The sequence below is a fragment of the Pagrus major genome, chromosome 15 (assembly GCF_040436345.1).
Source record: "Pagrus major chromosome 15, Pma_NU_1.0".
Taxonomy (NCBI): domain Eukaryota; kingdom Metazoa; phylum Chordata; class Actinopteri; order Spariformes; family Sparidae; genus Pagrus; species Pagrus major.
Genome location: NC_133229.1, coordinates 14017784 through 14031879, shown reverse-complemented (window position 1 = coordinate 14031879; position 14096 = coordinate 14017784). Strand labels below are relative to the sequence as shown.

General features: G+C 42.2%; 1 protein-coding gene across 6 annotated transcripts in view; it reads right to left on the bottom strand.

Annotated features, from left to right (window-relative positions):
* Nucleotides 1-5577, bottom strand: part of fgfr2 (fibroblast growth factor receptor 2) — a 41978-nt gene extending 36401 nt beyond the window's left edge. For 5 of the 6 annotated variants that reach the window (XM_073481922.1, XM_073481923.1, XM_073481919.1 and 2 more), the window contains exons 1-2: nt 4976-5577; nt 2616-2871 (exon numbers count right to left, since the gene is read on the bottom strand). In XM_073481922.1, coding sequence (XP_073338023.1) covers nt 2616-2796 — 181 coding nt within the window. In that variant the 5' untranslated portion in view covers nt 2797-2871; nt 4976-5577. The remainder of the gene's footprint in view (nt 1-2615; nt 2872-4975) is intronic. The other variant, XM_073481920.1, reaches the window with a different exon arrangement.
* Nucleotides 5578-14096: the final 8519 nt, after the last annotated feature.

The following is a 14096-nucleotide window of genomic DNA, read 5'->3' as shown; positions in this document are numbered from 1 at the left end:
TTACACTTTTACAACCGTACTCCTACTGTGTGGATAGAGCAGTGTTAGAGAAAGGTAATAAGCCTGCAACTCCTTGACATTCCCACCTTCACACACAGTAAAGTTAATGAAATAAAGGCAGTTACTACTCTGTTTAATATAAGCCGACTATAGGATAGAGCATACAGGTGAAAACTTGATTAATAATAAATGCATAAATGTGCCAAGAAAGCATTTATGCTGCAGATGTGCCTGGAAACTTTCCAAGAAATAAAACTCATCTTTTCTTGAAAAGCATTCATCCTTTTTTATATCATGCATGAAAGTCTCATCCCTGACACATAATGCAGCCTTTATTTATTTAACCACTCGACTGTTTAGAAGTGTTCGCCTCCATGCTGATCAGAGCATTTTCTGAAGAACAGACTTTGGCAGGGAGTCCCTGAAAGTAGAGCCAAACCATGAGCTGACTTTTGTCTACTGCTCTCACATCCAGCCTGCGTTCCAATGTGCCTGGTGCCACGCTTATTCCACATTATATGCAAAGAGGGGCCCGAACACACCGCAGAGCAGAGAATACCAATGTTAAAGGCACACATGCCCGCACACACACCTTCTACCATTGTTATTCAGCTCAGTCAGAGTATTTTAATCACTGTGCAAACGGAGAGTGACTGGACAAGGTAAACACTCCCATAGATACAGAAGTGGCTACAGGGACAACAATAGGCCTGTTGTGGAGACCTTAACCAGCGCGCTCGCTCTACTTCTACCGTTACAGCAGCCACAGGTAAACAAACTCGCAGCCAGGCCACCAGGGGTGCAGGCGTGGGCTCTATAGAGACAACATTGATATGCAATCTGATGGATCTACATCAATTACTGCTCCCACACACACAGGCAGCAGTGTGAGTGGTGTGACCAAGGCTGCAGGCCAGAGAGGGGGTGGAGGAGGGAAATCCTAAACATCTCTGTAGGGGGGTGTTATTAGGACAGGGAGGGCGGGGCCAGCCAATCTGTCTCCCTCACATCTACGCCCTACAGGTGACAGCAGCAGCGAACAGAAGGAGAGCACAACAAACCGGAGCTGCCGCGCACACACTGATTCAATCACACACAGCTGCATACAGAATAATGTTTGGAAACTGATTCGGGATCAGATAAGCAGGCCAGGTTCTCTCTCTATGCCCCGTTGTGATCCCTCATCATGTGACCCCCTTCCCCCCCAGGTCTAGCCACTTAATCTCCAGTCACATGACTTCACCGCTGCCCAGCGCTCTGTAATCTGTCCATCTAAAGGAGAAGTCAAATATGCACAAATCCTCTTAGACCTTTCCTGGAGGATTGTGTAACTCTGGAAAACTCTCCCTCCCTCTGTCCTCTCTGTGGCCATGTAGCGTAGCGTCCGGGGCCGTGTGGGGCTCCGAGCCGAGCCCCGGCTTGGAGCCAAATTGTCTGCGACAGAACAACAAAAACACCAACAGGAGAGGAGAGCTCAGGAGTCCTCTCATCAAGGTAGAGATACCTGACCTCAGGGGCAAAGGGCAAGACAAGGTACCGAGTGTGTGTGTGTGTGTGTGTGTGTGTGTGCGTGTGTGGGGGGGGTGCATCAGCTTTAAAAAGTGATGCTCTGTTGTTGGCCTAACTTACAATTAGCATGCTGATTAAAGCCCAGGAACAAAAGGCTTTGGAATGTGAGTTACCATCCATCACAACAACTCTAATTAGCTAGTCTCAGACCAGACTGGAGACAGAAAATGGAGAAGCCTCAAAAGAAAAAGACAAAAGCTGTCTGCACTATAAAATACCATGTTCCACAAAAGGTTTCTCAAAACATTTTACCAATAAAAATATGGCTTTGCAGACAAAATTTGCAGAAAAATGAGCGCAGGCGGTTGTGACTAAAGCCCTGAACCCTGTATCCTAATTTCTCCCTCCCTGTTTGTGCTTCTCTCCATGGCACGAGAGAGATGCCAGCATAAACACTGTCGCCACCCTCCTTCAAAGCTCTCCCCTTGTGCTCCCACAGGGGGTCACAAACCTGCCTTTAACACTCATGTATAGCCTAAGATGCCACGGACATCGGCAAGAGAAATAAAACAAAAAAGTGTGAATCACACGCCTCACGGACGGTGAGGAAAACAAGAGGCTGGCCATGCTGAGGTTAGTTGTTTCAATTTAGTTTATTTATCTTAACCCCCCACCAAAATCTTACATGGACTCAAAGTGTTTGCTTCGTTAGATTTTTAGTGATGTTTTAGTGGATACAAGGGCTGAAAAAATGTTTTCTCTGCAAGAAATTTCAAATTCTAACTACTAAAGCGACAAGCAACAGTGGAAATAGTGAAATTTCATACCAAAAAATGAATTCCCCATGTTATTTTGTCCCTATTTTCTGTTCAAATGGTTAAAACTGAAGAACTCTAAATATTCCTCATTTTGCTGAAGGCCGACGGCAAAATTTTTGTTAGATAAGGACAAGCATTCTAGGAAAGGATGCAAAAGTTAACCACAACTCTGAAGTGAGCTTTAAGGGAGGGGACAACCTTGACAAAGCTACACCTGCTCTCTAAAAACAAACCCAACAAATGGTTTTCCCACCCTTCCCTCCTCCCAGGATTTTCTCCTCTGCTTACCTTCAGGTTCCAGAGTGGCCTCCTCCTCCTTGGTGGCGGTGAGGGGCGGCCGGGCCACGCTGACGGTCAGCAGGGACAGCAGGACGGCGGCCAGCAACCAGGCCCATGAGGCCATCCCGTTAGTGGGGGCCAGCGCTCCCCATACCCCCCTTCTCCACCTCCCCCTGGACACTGATCCCATCTGAGGGGGTCCGCCCAACCATCAACTGCTGCGGGGGTGGCCTGTCACTCAGTGGAATTCACCCAATCACCTGGGCTGAGAGGAAGGGAAAGTGGTGGCGGAGTGATGAGACGAGAAGTAGACAGAGAAGTGAGAAGAGAAAGGCATCGAGGAGAGAAAAATAAAAAATATGTTAGTGTGGAGCAATTATTCTGATTTTAAAGAACTTGTCTCTGCATCGTTTTTCTTCTCACTGGCAAAGTGAGACAGGAAAAAGTAAGGCGAGACACAACAGTGTTTCAAAATGCTGTCAAACAAGCCATGCCACAGACATACCGAAGCTGTGAGGCAGCAGCAGTCGACACACAACCACCCTGCATCTACCTTCACTTCTCAGCTGTCATTATATGCACTGAGATGTGTTTTACACAAACTAATTAAGAGACAGTGTAGTATTCACAGTCTGACCAGGCTGATGTCTCAAGAGCTCAATGATCAGACTTTTTAAAGTTTATTCAAATATAATTTCACACAAGTCTGATGCAGAAAATAATCTCTTGTATCATTTTGTCATGCTGCTTCTATTATTTTAAACATAAACAATACATATCATTAACTTGTGAGTTGAATGTGTTTTTGAAACCATCTCTGACACTAGATATCAGCCAATGTGGCACCTATTCGCTTTTTCTTCCCGTGCGCAACAGATGCGCCAAACCTGTTGCCCGCGCTACTGCATCTGTGTTCACTGCGCTCGTAAGGGGCTCTCATTGCATTCCCGTGACTCGATTATGAAACCAGCGCGGCTTTAATTGAAATGCAATATTGCAATACCGGGACACAAACGCACAGCCGCTCACACACCAATCTGTTTAGCCAGACATCTGCGGTTCCGACGTGCTCGAGTGTCTCCGGAGGGCTGCTCGAGTCACGCTTCCCTGCGCTCTTTCTGCTCCAGCTGCACGTATCGATCGGTTTTACCCGCAAAGACACATGTAATTTGACTTTTAGAGAGACAGCCCAAAAACCTGATTTATCTTTAATTCAGCCCTCAGGGGGAGCTGCAGGGGGACACGCGCACAGGCTGTCGGGGTGAATCCATGAATTCATCCCCGCATCCTAACTTTGTCAGACAAATGAGCCGCTGTGATTTTTGGCAGTAAAGGAGAAGAAATCTGCGTGGTTACAGCTCAGATGCGTGAATTATTGATGAAGTGTAAACCAATCAGTGCACCAATCAACCATCGGGATTACCGCTGTCTGCAAACTTCAGCAGGAGGAATAGAGATCAGAATTGCCCAGAAAGCTCCATTTGGTTTAACATCATTTCAGTGTGTCATGCACAAAGCTGAAAACTGATTATTCTGCAGCTGTTGAATGAAAAAGAAAATGGAGATTTTTTTTTTTAATCTAACTAAACAGAAAACGCTTTAAAGAATCATAATAATGTGTTTTCTTCATGTAAAAGCAAACCTTATTCCTTTAACGTGTTTCTGTCGACATGACGTTTGGGCACATGAGGGACTTTGCTCCACACATGACAACCGCAGCCTTCATTTAAAAAGCGGGCTTTGAATGAAATTTCTTGGCACTGATTGAATTCCTATTGAAATTCAAATCAGTTGGCTTTTCCACAATGGGGGCTCATTTGGAGCCGCTCAGTGATTTAGGGCTCCGGCACCAAGCAGTGAAAAAACAACTGCGGTCACGGGATAATTGGCACCATAAATGCAATGTAGAAAATTAAGCAAAGTAATAAATAACCAGGACACTTGTTAATGGGCCCTGATGGGGGTGATGCAAGGTGCTGCGTGGCTCCTCACCTTCTCGAATAAACAAGGAGAGATCTCACTGGATAAACTCTGATGAGGGATGGTAGAAAACAACACAAACGAGGCACACTGCGTTGTTTTCGTTGGATGTAAATTCAAGAAAATCTCAGTTAACAAACTTTTGAAAAATTGCGCATATTTTAAATACTTCTGGAAAGACTCAAATGTGAATTCTAGTCTGAAAAACCTCAGCTATAAGTTGTAAAATAGTTCTCATTTCGTCCTGCAGCCGTGAGAAAACAAAATAGTAGTACGCACCGAAAAAGCGCAAAGCATTTCTACTATTACGCAGCCTGTTTGTCCTGACAGCCGAAACCCTGACAGATGAGATTGTGAGGAAGCTTCGGACGTAAACAGACAATACTTACCAGGGAGGAATAAAATCGTGGAGATCTCTGTTTTGGCATGCACAGATAAGGGAGGAGAGAGCATGAGCTGAATCCAGAGGGAGGAATGTCTCCAACTCCACAATGCACCAAAAAAAAAAAAAAAAATCTGCGAGGCGCTGCCTTTTCTTTTTTTTTTTCTTTCTTTTTTTTCAGTTTACTATTCCACAATCAGCCGGCATCAGCTCAGATCGGAGGATATATTCCAAACTCGACTGGCAGCGTAGTCCGGTGCCATGCAAAGAAATCCGAGTTCACACGCGTTATCCTTGAAAAACAGCTCGGAAAACCAGCAGCGCTGTCCCCCCGAAACTTTCCTCCCCGTCACCAAGTTTCTTCCAGGGTGCAGAACATGCCCAGTGTTCCCGAGCAGCGCACTTGTCAACTAAACAGGAAAGTTTGCAGCTACTACGGAGGTGGAACGGAGTTTAAAAGGTACAGGAGGAAAGTTGTCCGATGCAAAATGTCATAAAATCCATCAGTGTGCGTTCCCCTGGTGAAAAGAGCGTCTTTCGCGTCTCTTTCTCTCCTTCCGCGGACAGTCCTCGCACTGTTTCTCAGACGCTTTGTCAGGTTTACTAGGTTTTTTCTCCTCCTTACGTCTCCACACACTGCCCTCCTCCTTCACTCCAGTGGGTGTCATTCCCCCCCACCCCCCAAAGCACCCCCAGTGTAATTCGAGCCGCTTCCTGGCCGCAGTGCCTTTGGGCCCTGCCTTCCTCCGCCCATCAAACTGCAGCGCTGCCTGCCTGCCTGCCTGTCCTGCGCTCAACTTGCTCAAACTGGGTCCAATGCGAGGAGGGCCCCTGCTCCGCTCCGGAGCTGTCAGACCGCCGTAACAACGCCCCTCAGTGGCCAAGACATGACATCTGCCGGGAGAGACGCACATTACTCACAGACGAGACGCACAGAGCATCCACACTGTGTGTTTCAGTGGATGCTGCAGAGATGGAAGAAGTTTTCAGATGAGATAGTAAAAGTAAAAGTAACGCAAAGTAAAATATAATGCTGCATTTAAGAGTGTAAAAAGTATAATGTGCAAACTGATCTTTAAGATATTGCATAGCCATACCTACACAACAAAGTAGTTAAAAGCATCAGTAGTAGAAAAACACAATTGAAATATACATAAAATAAAAATAAAAGATGTCATATACGTAACAATATATAAGTAACTATATTTTTGCTGCCCTGTAACTAGTAACTATAGCTTTAAATGCAGTGGAGTGCAAAGTATAACATTTCCTTCTGGAATGTAGTAGAGGTGAAGTAATATGAAGTAGTGTAAAATTGAAAAACTCAAGTACAAGTACTTCAAAGTTGTTTTTAGGTATTTGAGTAAGTACTGTATTGCTGTATATTGCATGAGGGTTGAGACCATGGATCTATAATATTACTAATTAATAATAGATCCATGGTTGAGACACATAACATACAGTATGTGACCATTTTATGGAGTAAGTATCAAACATTGTTGTTAATTAAAGTACCTAACGGTAGATTAAATAGTAAATACTAGAATGGCACTCACTAGAGTGCATACCTCCGCCAGGGCCCAGCAGTCCACTTTAATTTAATCAAGCTTTTATTTAAATCCTCTTGCTCCTGATTTTTATGAGGGACATATTGTACTCATTCATAGATATCAGCCGACTAGATACATCTGATTGACTTCCTCAAGATCCATGCATTATTCCCTGAGAATTAACAAAAATGTAAAAAAAAAAACTAAAAAAAAACGCAGATCTCACAGTGTTAAAGACAGTAAGAAATAATTCCTGGATCGGTCTGTTTATCCACAACTGCACCAAAAGTTATTCTATTCTGAGCTAAGACCCATTCTCCATCAGTTTTGTGGAAATCCCTTCAGTATTTCTGTATAATACTGCTGACAAACTAACCAACTAAACATCAAACCAAACAACCAACAAACCAACAAACATATCAACTAACAAACACATCAACCAACAAACCAACAAAAACCAACCAACCAAACAAAAAACCAACCAAACAATGACCAACCAACCAACCAAACAACAAACCAACCAAATACAAACCAACCAACCAACCAAACAAACAACAAACCAACCAAACAACAAACCAACCAAATACAAACCAACCAACCAAACAACAAACCAACCAAATACAAACCAACCAACCAAACAACAAACCAACCAAATACAAACCAACCAACCAAACAACAAACCAACCAAATACAAACCAACCAACCAAACAACAAACCAACCAAATACAAACCAACCAACCAAACAACAAACCAACCAACCAACCAACCAAACAACAAACCAACCAAACAACAAACCAATCAACCAAACAACAAACCAACCAACCAACCAACCAAACAACAAACCAACCAAACAACAAACCAATCAACCAAACAACAAACCAACCAACCAACCAACCAACCAACCAACCAACCAACCAACCAACAAAAAACAACCGACCAACAAACAAACCAACCAACAGACACAGGTGAAAATATAACCTCTTTTGATAATTAGCTCTATCTTGACCAGTTATACCCTTAAAGCTGCTTACATGTTAATGCATCATAATAATAATAATAATAATAATAATAATATCATCATCATTTCATCATCAATCGTTCCCTCTGTTTGCATCATGAATACTACTAGCTTTGATAGTTTAAGTACAATTTGCTGTTTTAACTTTTTAACTGTTGACTTCAGTTTTGACTGTAATTCTTTTGCTTGTAATGGAGACTTTGTGCAACAAGGTGTTCATACTTTTACTTAAGCATGGACCTAAATACTTCTTCCACCATGGCTCACACAATGAGCTCAACAGTGAACTTCCAATATCCAATACTACAAAGCAGAGAGCCTGACAACAGCAAAGAAAATAACTCAATTGAAGCTCAGATATAGAAGGATTTTCTCTGTTTTGGTGCATCGCTGCAGAATTAGGAGTAACTGAAGTTCATAACTTTTCTGCGAATGAACAGATCTGTCCATAGCTACCCAGAGAGAGACTGAAGACTGGCCCCCTGCAGCTCGTCCCCCACTGCTTCAAGCTGTCTCCTGCATTGGTTCAGGCGTTCAAGTGCTCTGAAAGAGACACAGGGGAGGGTGGAAGACTCTAATCTCCACAGACTTTTTCTTATTTTTGTCTCACTTCCACTGCTGAAGCCTTCTTTTTTTAAACAAGGGAGGGAAAACTCTTCCATTCACTTTGAAAAGAGGCACTAACAAGGTTTTTTTTTGGAGGTAAAGGTTCTGCCTGTGAATGGAGACTTCTGCGTCTGTTTTTTCTCTCCTCTCCCATCTCTGCCTCCACCAGTAAAGCCATCAGATAACAGTGGAGCTGACAGGTTGGCTAGAAATAAAGAGGGGGCGAGAGGTGAGGAAGGAGAGTTTGACTCATTTTTCAAGAGTGGCACAAAATACCCCCCACTGTTTCTCCCTCTCTGTGTGTCTCTTTCCTCTCACTACATAAGTCTATTTACAATCGCCCAATTTATTTTCTGCTGCTCAGGCATCTCACATTTGAAAGAAAGCTCATCAAGCAGAGTCTCATGGGCCTTTGACTGAGAACTGGATGGACTCAATGCCCTTGCGCTGTGGTATCCGTCAACCTGTCATTGTCCCTCTTCATCTCCGATCTTTTCTTCAGTCCTCTTTCTTCCTTAATCCCTCCTGCGCCAGCAGCCACAGTGTTTGGATTTAGGGAAAAGAGTGAGAGGAAGAGAAAGTGACAAGCTAATAGCTCGCCATCAGCATCTTAGATGAACATATTGATTCCTTGTCATTGTTGATAGAAATCATAAGGAGGGGCAGCTTATTGGAGAGCTTCTTCAATAACCATGTGGTGAGAAAATCTGTTATCGCTGTTACGATTGAAGCTGGGGGTGATGTTTGAGGCTGAGCCACTCACCAGTCATTAAGCATGCCTCCTGCTGCTATGCAAATTTAAGATGCTGCTGAAGTGAGTTAATCAACAACTAGCCGTTACTTCCCTTTGTCCACGGAGCGGCTAATTGGTTCACATTAAAGTCCCTCTGCGCTCAGAAATGGGTTTTGCTTATTGTTACTTTACTTGGATGTTTGACCTTCACTGTGCAGACTGATTTATGTGCAGAGATTGACACTAGAAGGCTGTTTTCACTTTCATCAGATGAGATCACCTTTCTGAAGTGTATGTACAAACAAGATTTTCTGACATCACAACTAGTTTGGAAGCCAATCATGCTGCAGTGTGCAACTCATACAAGTGAGATGTGAACAGTGATGGAATGAAACTAAGTATATTTACTCAAGTAACTTAAGACTTAAAATTGTGCTTCAGTAACTTTAGAGCAATTTTGAGGTGCTTTGTACGTTATACTTCCACTCTCCTTCAATTTTCAAAGAAAATAAATTAATTTTATTGCTGATCAGATAAAAAAACACTGATTCCTATAATAGTAGTATACCACCACATCATACATGTAAATATGTGTATAATTTACTTTTACTTTGTTTAAACTTTTGCTACCTGCATTTAGTGCATTTATTGCCAGAAAATTACTTTTGATACTTTTATCAAAGTCATATTTTAACACGTTATCTTTACTTTTACTCAAATAAGACTTTTGCGTAGTTTTTACAACACTGGGTGTTGAAACTCAAACCTTAGAGCACATACACTGCGTGCACTGCTGCATACAGCGATGAAACTTTTGGAAATATTAATACATTTATTTTATTTAAAATTTTAGACAAGTAAATGTAACTTTTTGTGGAAACAGAACAAAGACACAAAGTATTATTCAAAGAGGAGTACTTAAAAAAACATTTCTGGAGGGGATCTTTATCCAGTCCATACTTTTGAAGTCTCCCCACTTTATAGTGATAATATTTAACTTGGTGCCAGTAACTTCGACCTCTGCTTGCACCGTGGCTGTATGGATGGCCTTTTCAGGCTGTTGGTGGTTTTGCCAAACACTTTGGCCCAGACTGACATATCTCAACAACTATTTGATAAAATTGCCATGAAATTTTCTCCGAACATTCATGGTGCCCGGAGGATGAATCTTAATTACTTTGGTGGTCCCCTGCCTTTTCCTCCAGCACCATCATCAGGTTCAATGTTAATTTGTCCAGTACAGCTGTTTATGACTAAATATCTGCCGAAACGATTGAGATTCCCATCAACCTCCACTTTATTTCATGCTGACTGCAAATTACCTAAAGTTAGCATGCTAACACATCAAACCAAAATAGTATTAATGAAACATTATACCTGCTTAAATTGTCACTTCTAGCATGTTAGCATACTGATACCAGCAGCTTTGCCTTAACACACAACCCATATTCCACAGAATGTGATCATTTGCCAATCCTCTTATACTCAATTGAAAACAGTACAAAGAGAATTTATTAATTTTTTTTTAGCTCATCAACTTTTGTAAATATATGCTCATGCTGAATATGACGCCACGTTTCAAACAAGTTTGGACCGGGGCAACAAAAGACTGGGGAAGTTGTGGAAGCCCCAGGTAAACAGGTTCATTGGTAACAGGTGAAAGTATCATGATTGGGTATTAAAGGGACATCCTCGAAAGGCTCAGTCATTCACAAATCACAAGATAAGGATATCACTACACGGGCTGAGAAACACTTCCTGAAACTGCTGTCTTTAAACACATTTTGTTTTACACAGCATCGCAAGGTTTTTAGAATCGGTGTTGTACAAGGAAACATAGTCCTGATTCATATTCGGGTGTAATGAAGGTGTTTCTAACCTTTCTATTGCATTTCATGAAGGGTCATGCCTCTAACAAGTCTATTTTAAGCAGTCGCAGTCATCACAACATGTCCTCTCAAACCCCAACAGTGCTATTTTAGTGATAACATTGGCAATGATTGTGGTGCACGCCTCTATTGGAGTCAATCAACCATTATACAGGACTTTTTTTTTACTGCAGTGGCACATAGACAATCCACTCTTACAGTCAACCAGGCCAGAACGGCAAAATCCCTCCCTCTGTTCCTCTGAATGCTCCACAAGCCTGACGGAGATATTCACTGAGTACAAAACAGACTTGTTCTCCCTTGGAAGACCGCTCTTTCTTCTTCCTTGAGGGTGATGCTGTTAATCATGAATGGCAGTGATATGTTATTATAACTTCACGATGCCAAATCCTCGAGAGACCCCACCTTTTTCTCCCGATATATCACTGACACTGTATAATTAAAACAACAAACGTGGGTGAGTCACATCCTGTGCAAAATATGAAACAAATGCGTGGAGCTGTGTGTGGTGGGGGGATGGGGGAGATCAGCGAGAGGAGTAGGAAGTAGACGCACGCCTCGGGGTCTAATTTGAACCATATAATGCAGCTTCTCTGCAGCCATGTGGCGAGGTAAGAGCTCCCTGAGAGAAAGTGAGAGGAAAGTTCAGGTGTTCAGTCAGAGGAATCGGTAGCAGCAAGTACACGAAATGTGTTTGAAAATTGGTCTCTTATTCTCATCGTGTGGGCACTCAGGACATCTCCATCACCTCGGAGGCCAGCTCTTACTGCTGCACCCTCCCACTTCGCCTGACATGAGCCATCTCACACAGCGCAGTCCCTCTGCTTTTAGCTCAGGAGGCATCACCCCTTAAGTCAGCGGGTCTTCCTCCTCACTGTCACTGATACACCGTAATAATCTCGTCCAAACAGCCAGGCCTCCACTATCCTCTCCTCCCCCTCAGCAGGTAACAGAGAGCAGGGCTGGTGGGAGTGGATGGCGGGGGAGTGGAGGGTCAATCATCCAGATTCCTCACATGTTTCCACCTCAGTACTCCAGAGTGTTTGAAATAGCTGGGATGCCTGCAGATTGGGCTTGCGGTGCAGCTCAGCTGAAAGGGGAGCACAAGGAGGAGAAGGTGGAAGCTGATGTTTCCAGCTTGAAATTCAGGAGTTTGATATTTTCAACTCCCTAAAGCTGCACTGGGAAACAGCAAACAGCAGCACATGAAGCAGAAACATGGAGCGCACTGCAGTGCTGCAGTACAACTCAAATCAAAATGTCTGCTTTCCCTCCCACCTGACTGGCATCATTTCTCCTCATAAAAATAACACAGGACTTTTTCCAGGGAGAAACACGGAGAAATGCTGAGTGGAACTGACAACTTTATACCTCCATATAAAATGAAGAATGAATAGAGTTTTTTCCTGGCATTTTAACAGTGACAAGGATTTCTCTCTCACTCCTTCACTCTCTGTCTTTGTCTCTCTTTCTCTTTCACCCTCCCTTTCTTTCTTTTTTCCATGGGCCGATGGTCACACAACACATACGCATTATGCACACACACACACACATGCATACAAACACATTACACAGCTCATTTGGTTCAGAGAACAGGTCACTTCAGTCATTCTGGCGATGACTCATACTTTGCAAGTCAGGACTTCAGCCTGTGCTGACACAGTTGAAGTTAGTTTTTCTCCTCGAGCTAACAGTCCTCCTAGAGTTAAGCACAGCAGCTCAATATTCCTCTTTTGTAAACCTACACATCCTGACTGTGAATTGTAAGACTTACGTCATTGCAAGCCAGAGGAACATTTATTCACGGTGACTCAAGGCTCAATGTTACCAGCAGTAGTAAAGAGTTTGGACAGATTGAAAATTAGTCCTGGAGTTGTAATCAAAAGGCTTCAAAAGTGAAAAATGTTAAATGTTTTTTAAATCTTACCAAAAGTGAACAAATAATATTATATAATGTATTTGTTCCTGATGCAGTCTCCAAAAATCTTTTTTTTTTTTCATATTTAACATGAAATGAGCCTTAAAATTGACTTGCTGGCTTAAAATGACATCTATATTTACTAAATAAAGTAATATAGTATAATAAAAATATAATAGATGCTAATACTTAACATAATACTAACACAAGCAGAGAAAATAAGCCATCAAATCAGTAAACTACCACAGTATTGTCCATTGTCCAGGAACATTTACCTAAAGTTTGCTAACATTAGAAACCATAAGCTACGCTACTGGTCAGACTAAGTAGCTTTAAATGTTACATAATCTCGCCTTAAAAGGTGCTCTGTGGAAATTCTGTGTTGTGCAAGAAGCAGGTTGTTAGTTTATGTTAGCGGACTCCATTTCTAAACTAACGCTAGCTACTTTTGCTCTGTTAGCGGAGCAGAGAGAGACACTGAGACAAGCATAAAGTCACATCCTTTGGACTGTCGTGGAAAATCCGCCCAACTCCAAGTCCTTCACAAAGAAATCCACTAAGAAATTGCCCACAGGCTTTTAAAGACAACTGAGAGGGACGGGGAAGGTCTCATTTTTCATGTCACGACACAATCTGCTGTAAATTGTGTAATTTTTACACAGAGCCCCGTTAAAGCAAATGTGAGTCATTTTGATAGATACACTTCTTTTTTTTTAGTTATGCATGAGTTAGATGAGAAGATTAATTCCTTTCTCATACTTGTATGAAGCAAAAACCGGTAGATGGTTAGCTTAGCTTAGCATGAAGACTGAAACAGCGGTAAACAGCTAACCTTTTTACCAAAGGTAATAAAAATAGCTCATTAACTAAAATCAAGGTGTAAAAACAACAATTCACCATTTTGGGTGTGAATGTTTTTTTCTATTATTACTTTTATTTCCTCTTGTCTGCATTTAATTCTGTAATTGCACCGTGTGTTTTATGTTTTGTATGTATCAGTACTTTCACTTTGTGTAAACTTGTTTTGAATAGTGCTGTATCAATAAAGTTTATGATGATCATTGAGCTGTTCTGTAAAATTGCAGGTCACTAATTCAAAAAAGGTTAGAAAGAACTGAGATTTTCTCTCACCATTAAAATACATCAGAAATAGTAATGTAGTGTAGCAGAAATAGTGATTCATTTGTTTTATAGTCAGTGTTACATTAGATTGCATACTTAAATCTATATACAGCAATTCACAACCTGGTTCTGCGTCCCTGTTGTTGGAGGGAGTTAGACATTAGCGCTGACTGCAGTGATCCCTGCAGTTCCTCTGGCCGGAGCAGCAGGAAGTCAGGTTAAACATTACATGGTGTACAGAGCCGAGCTGTTCCACAGAACGAGCAGCTCTGAGTGACAACTCACAGGATGT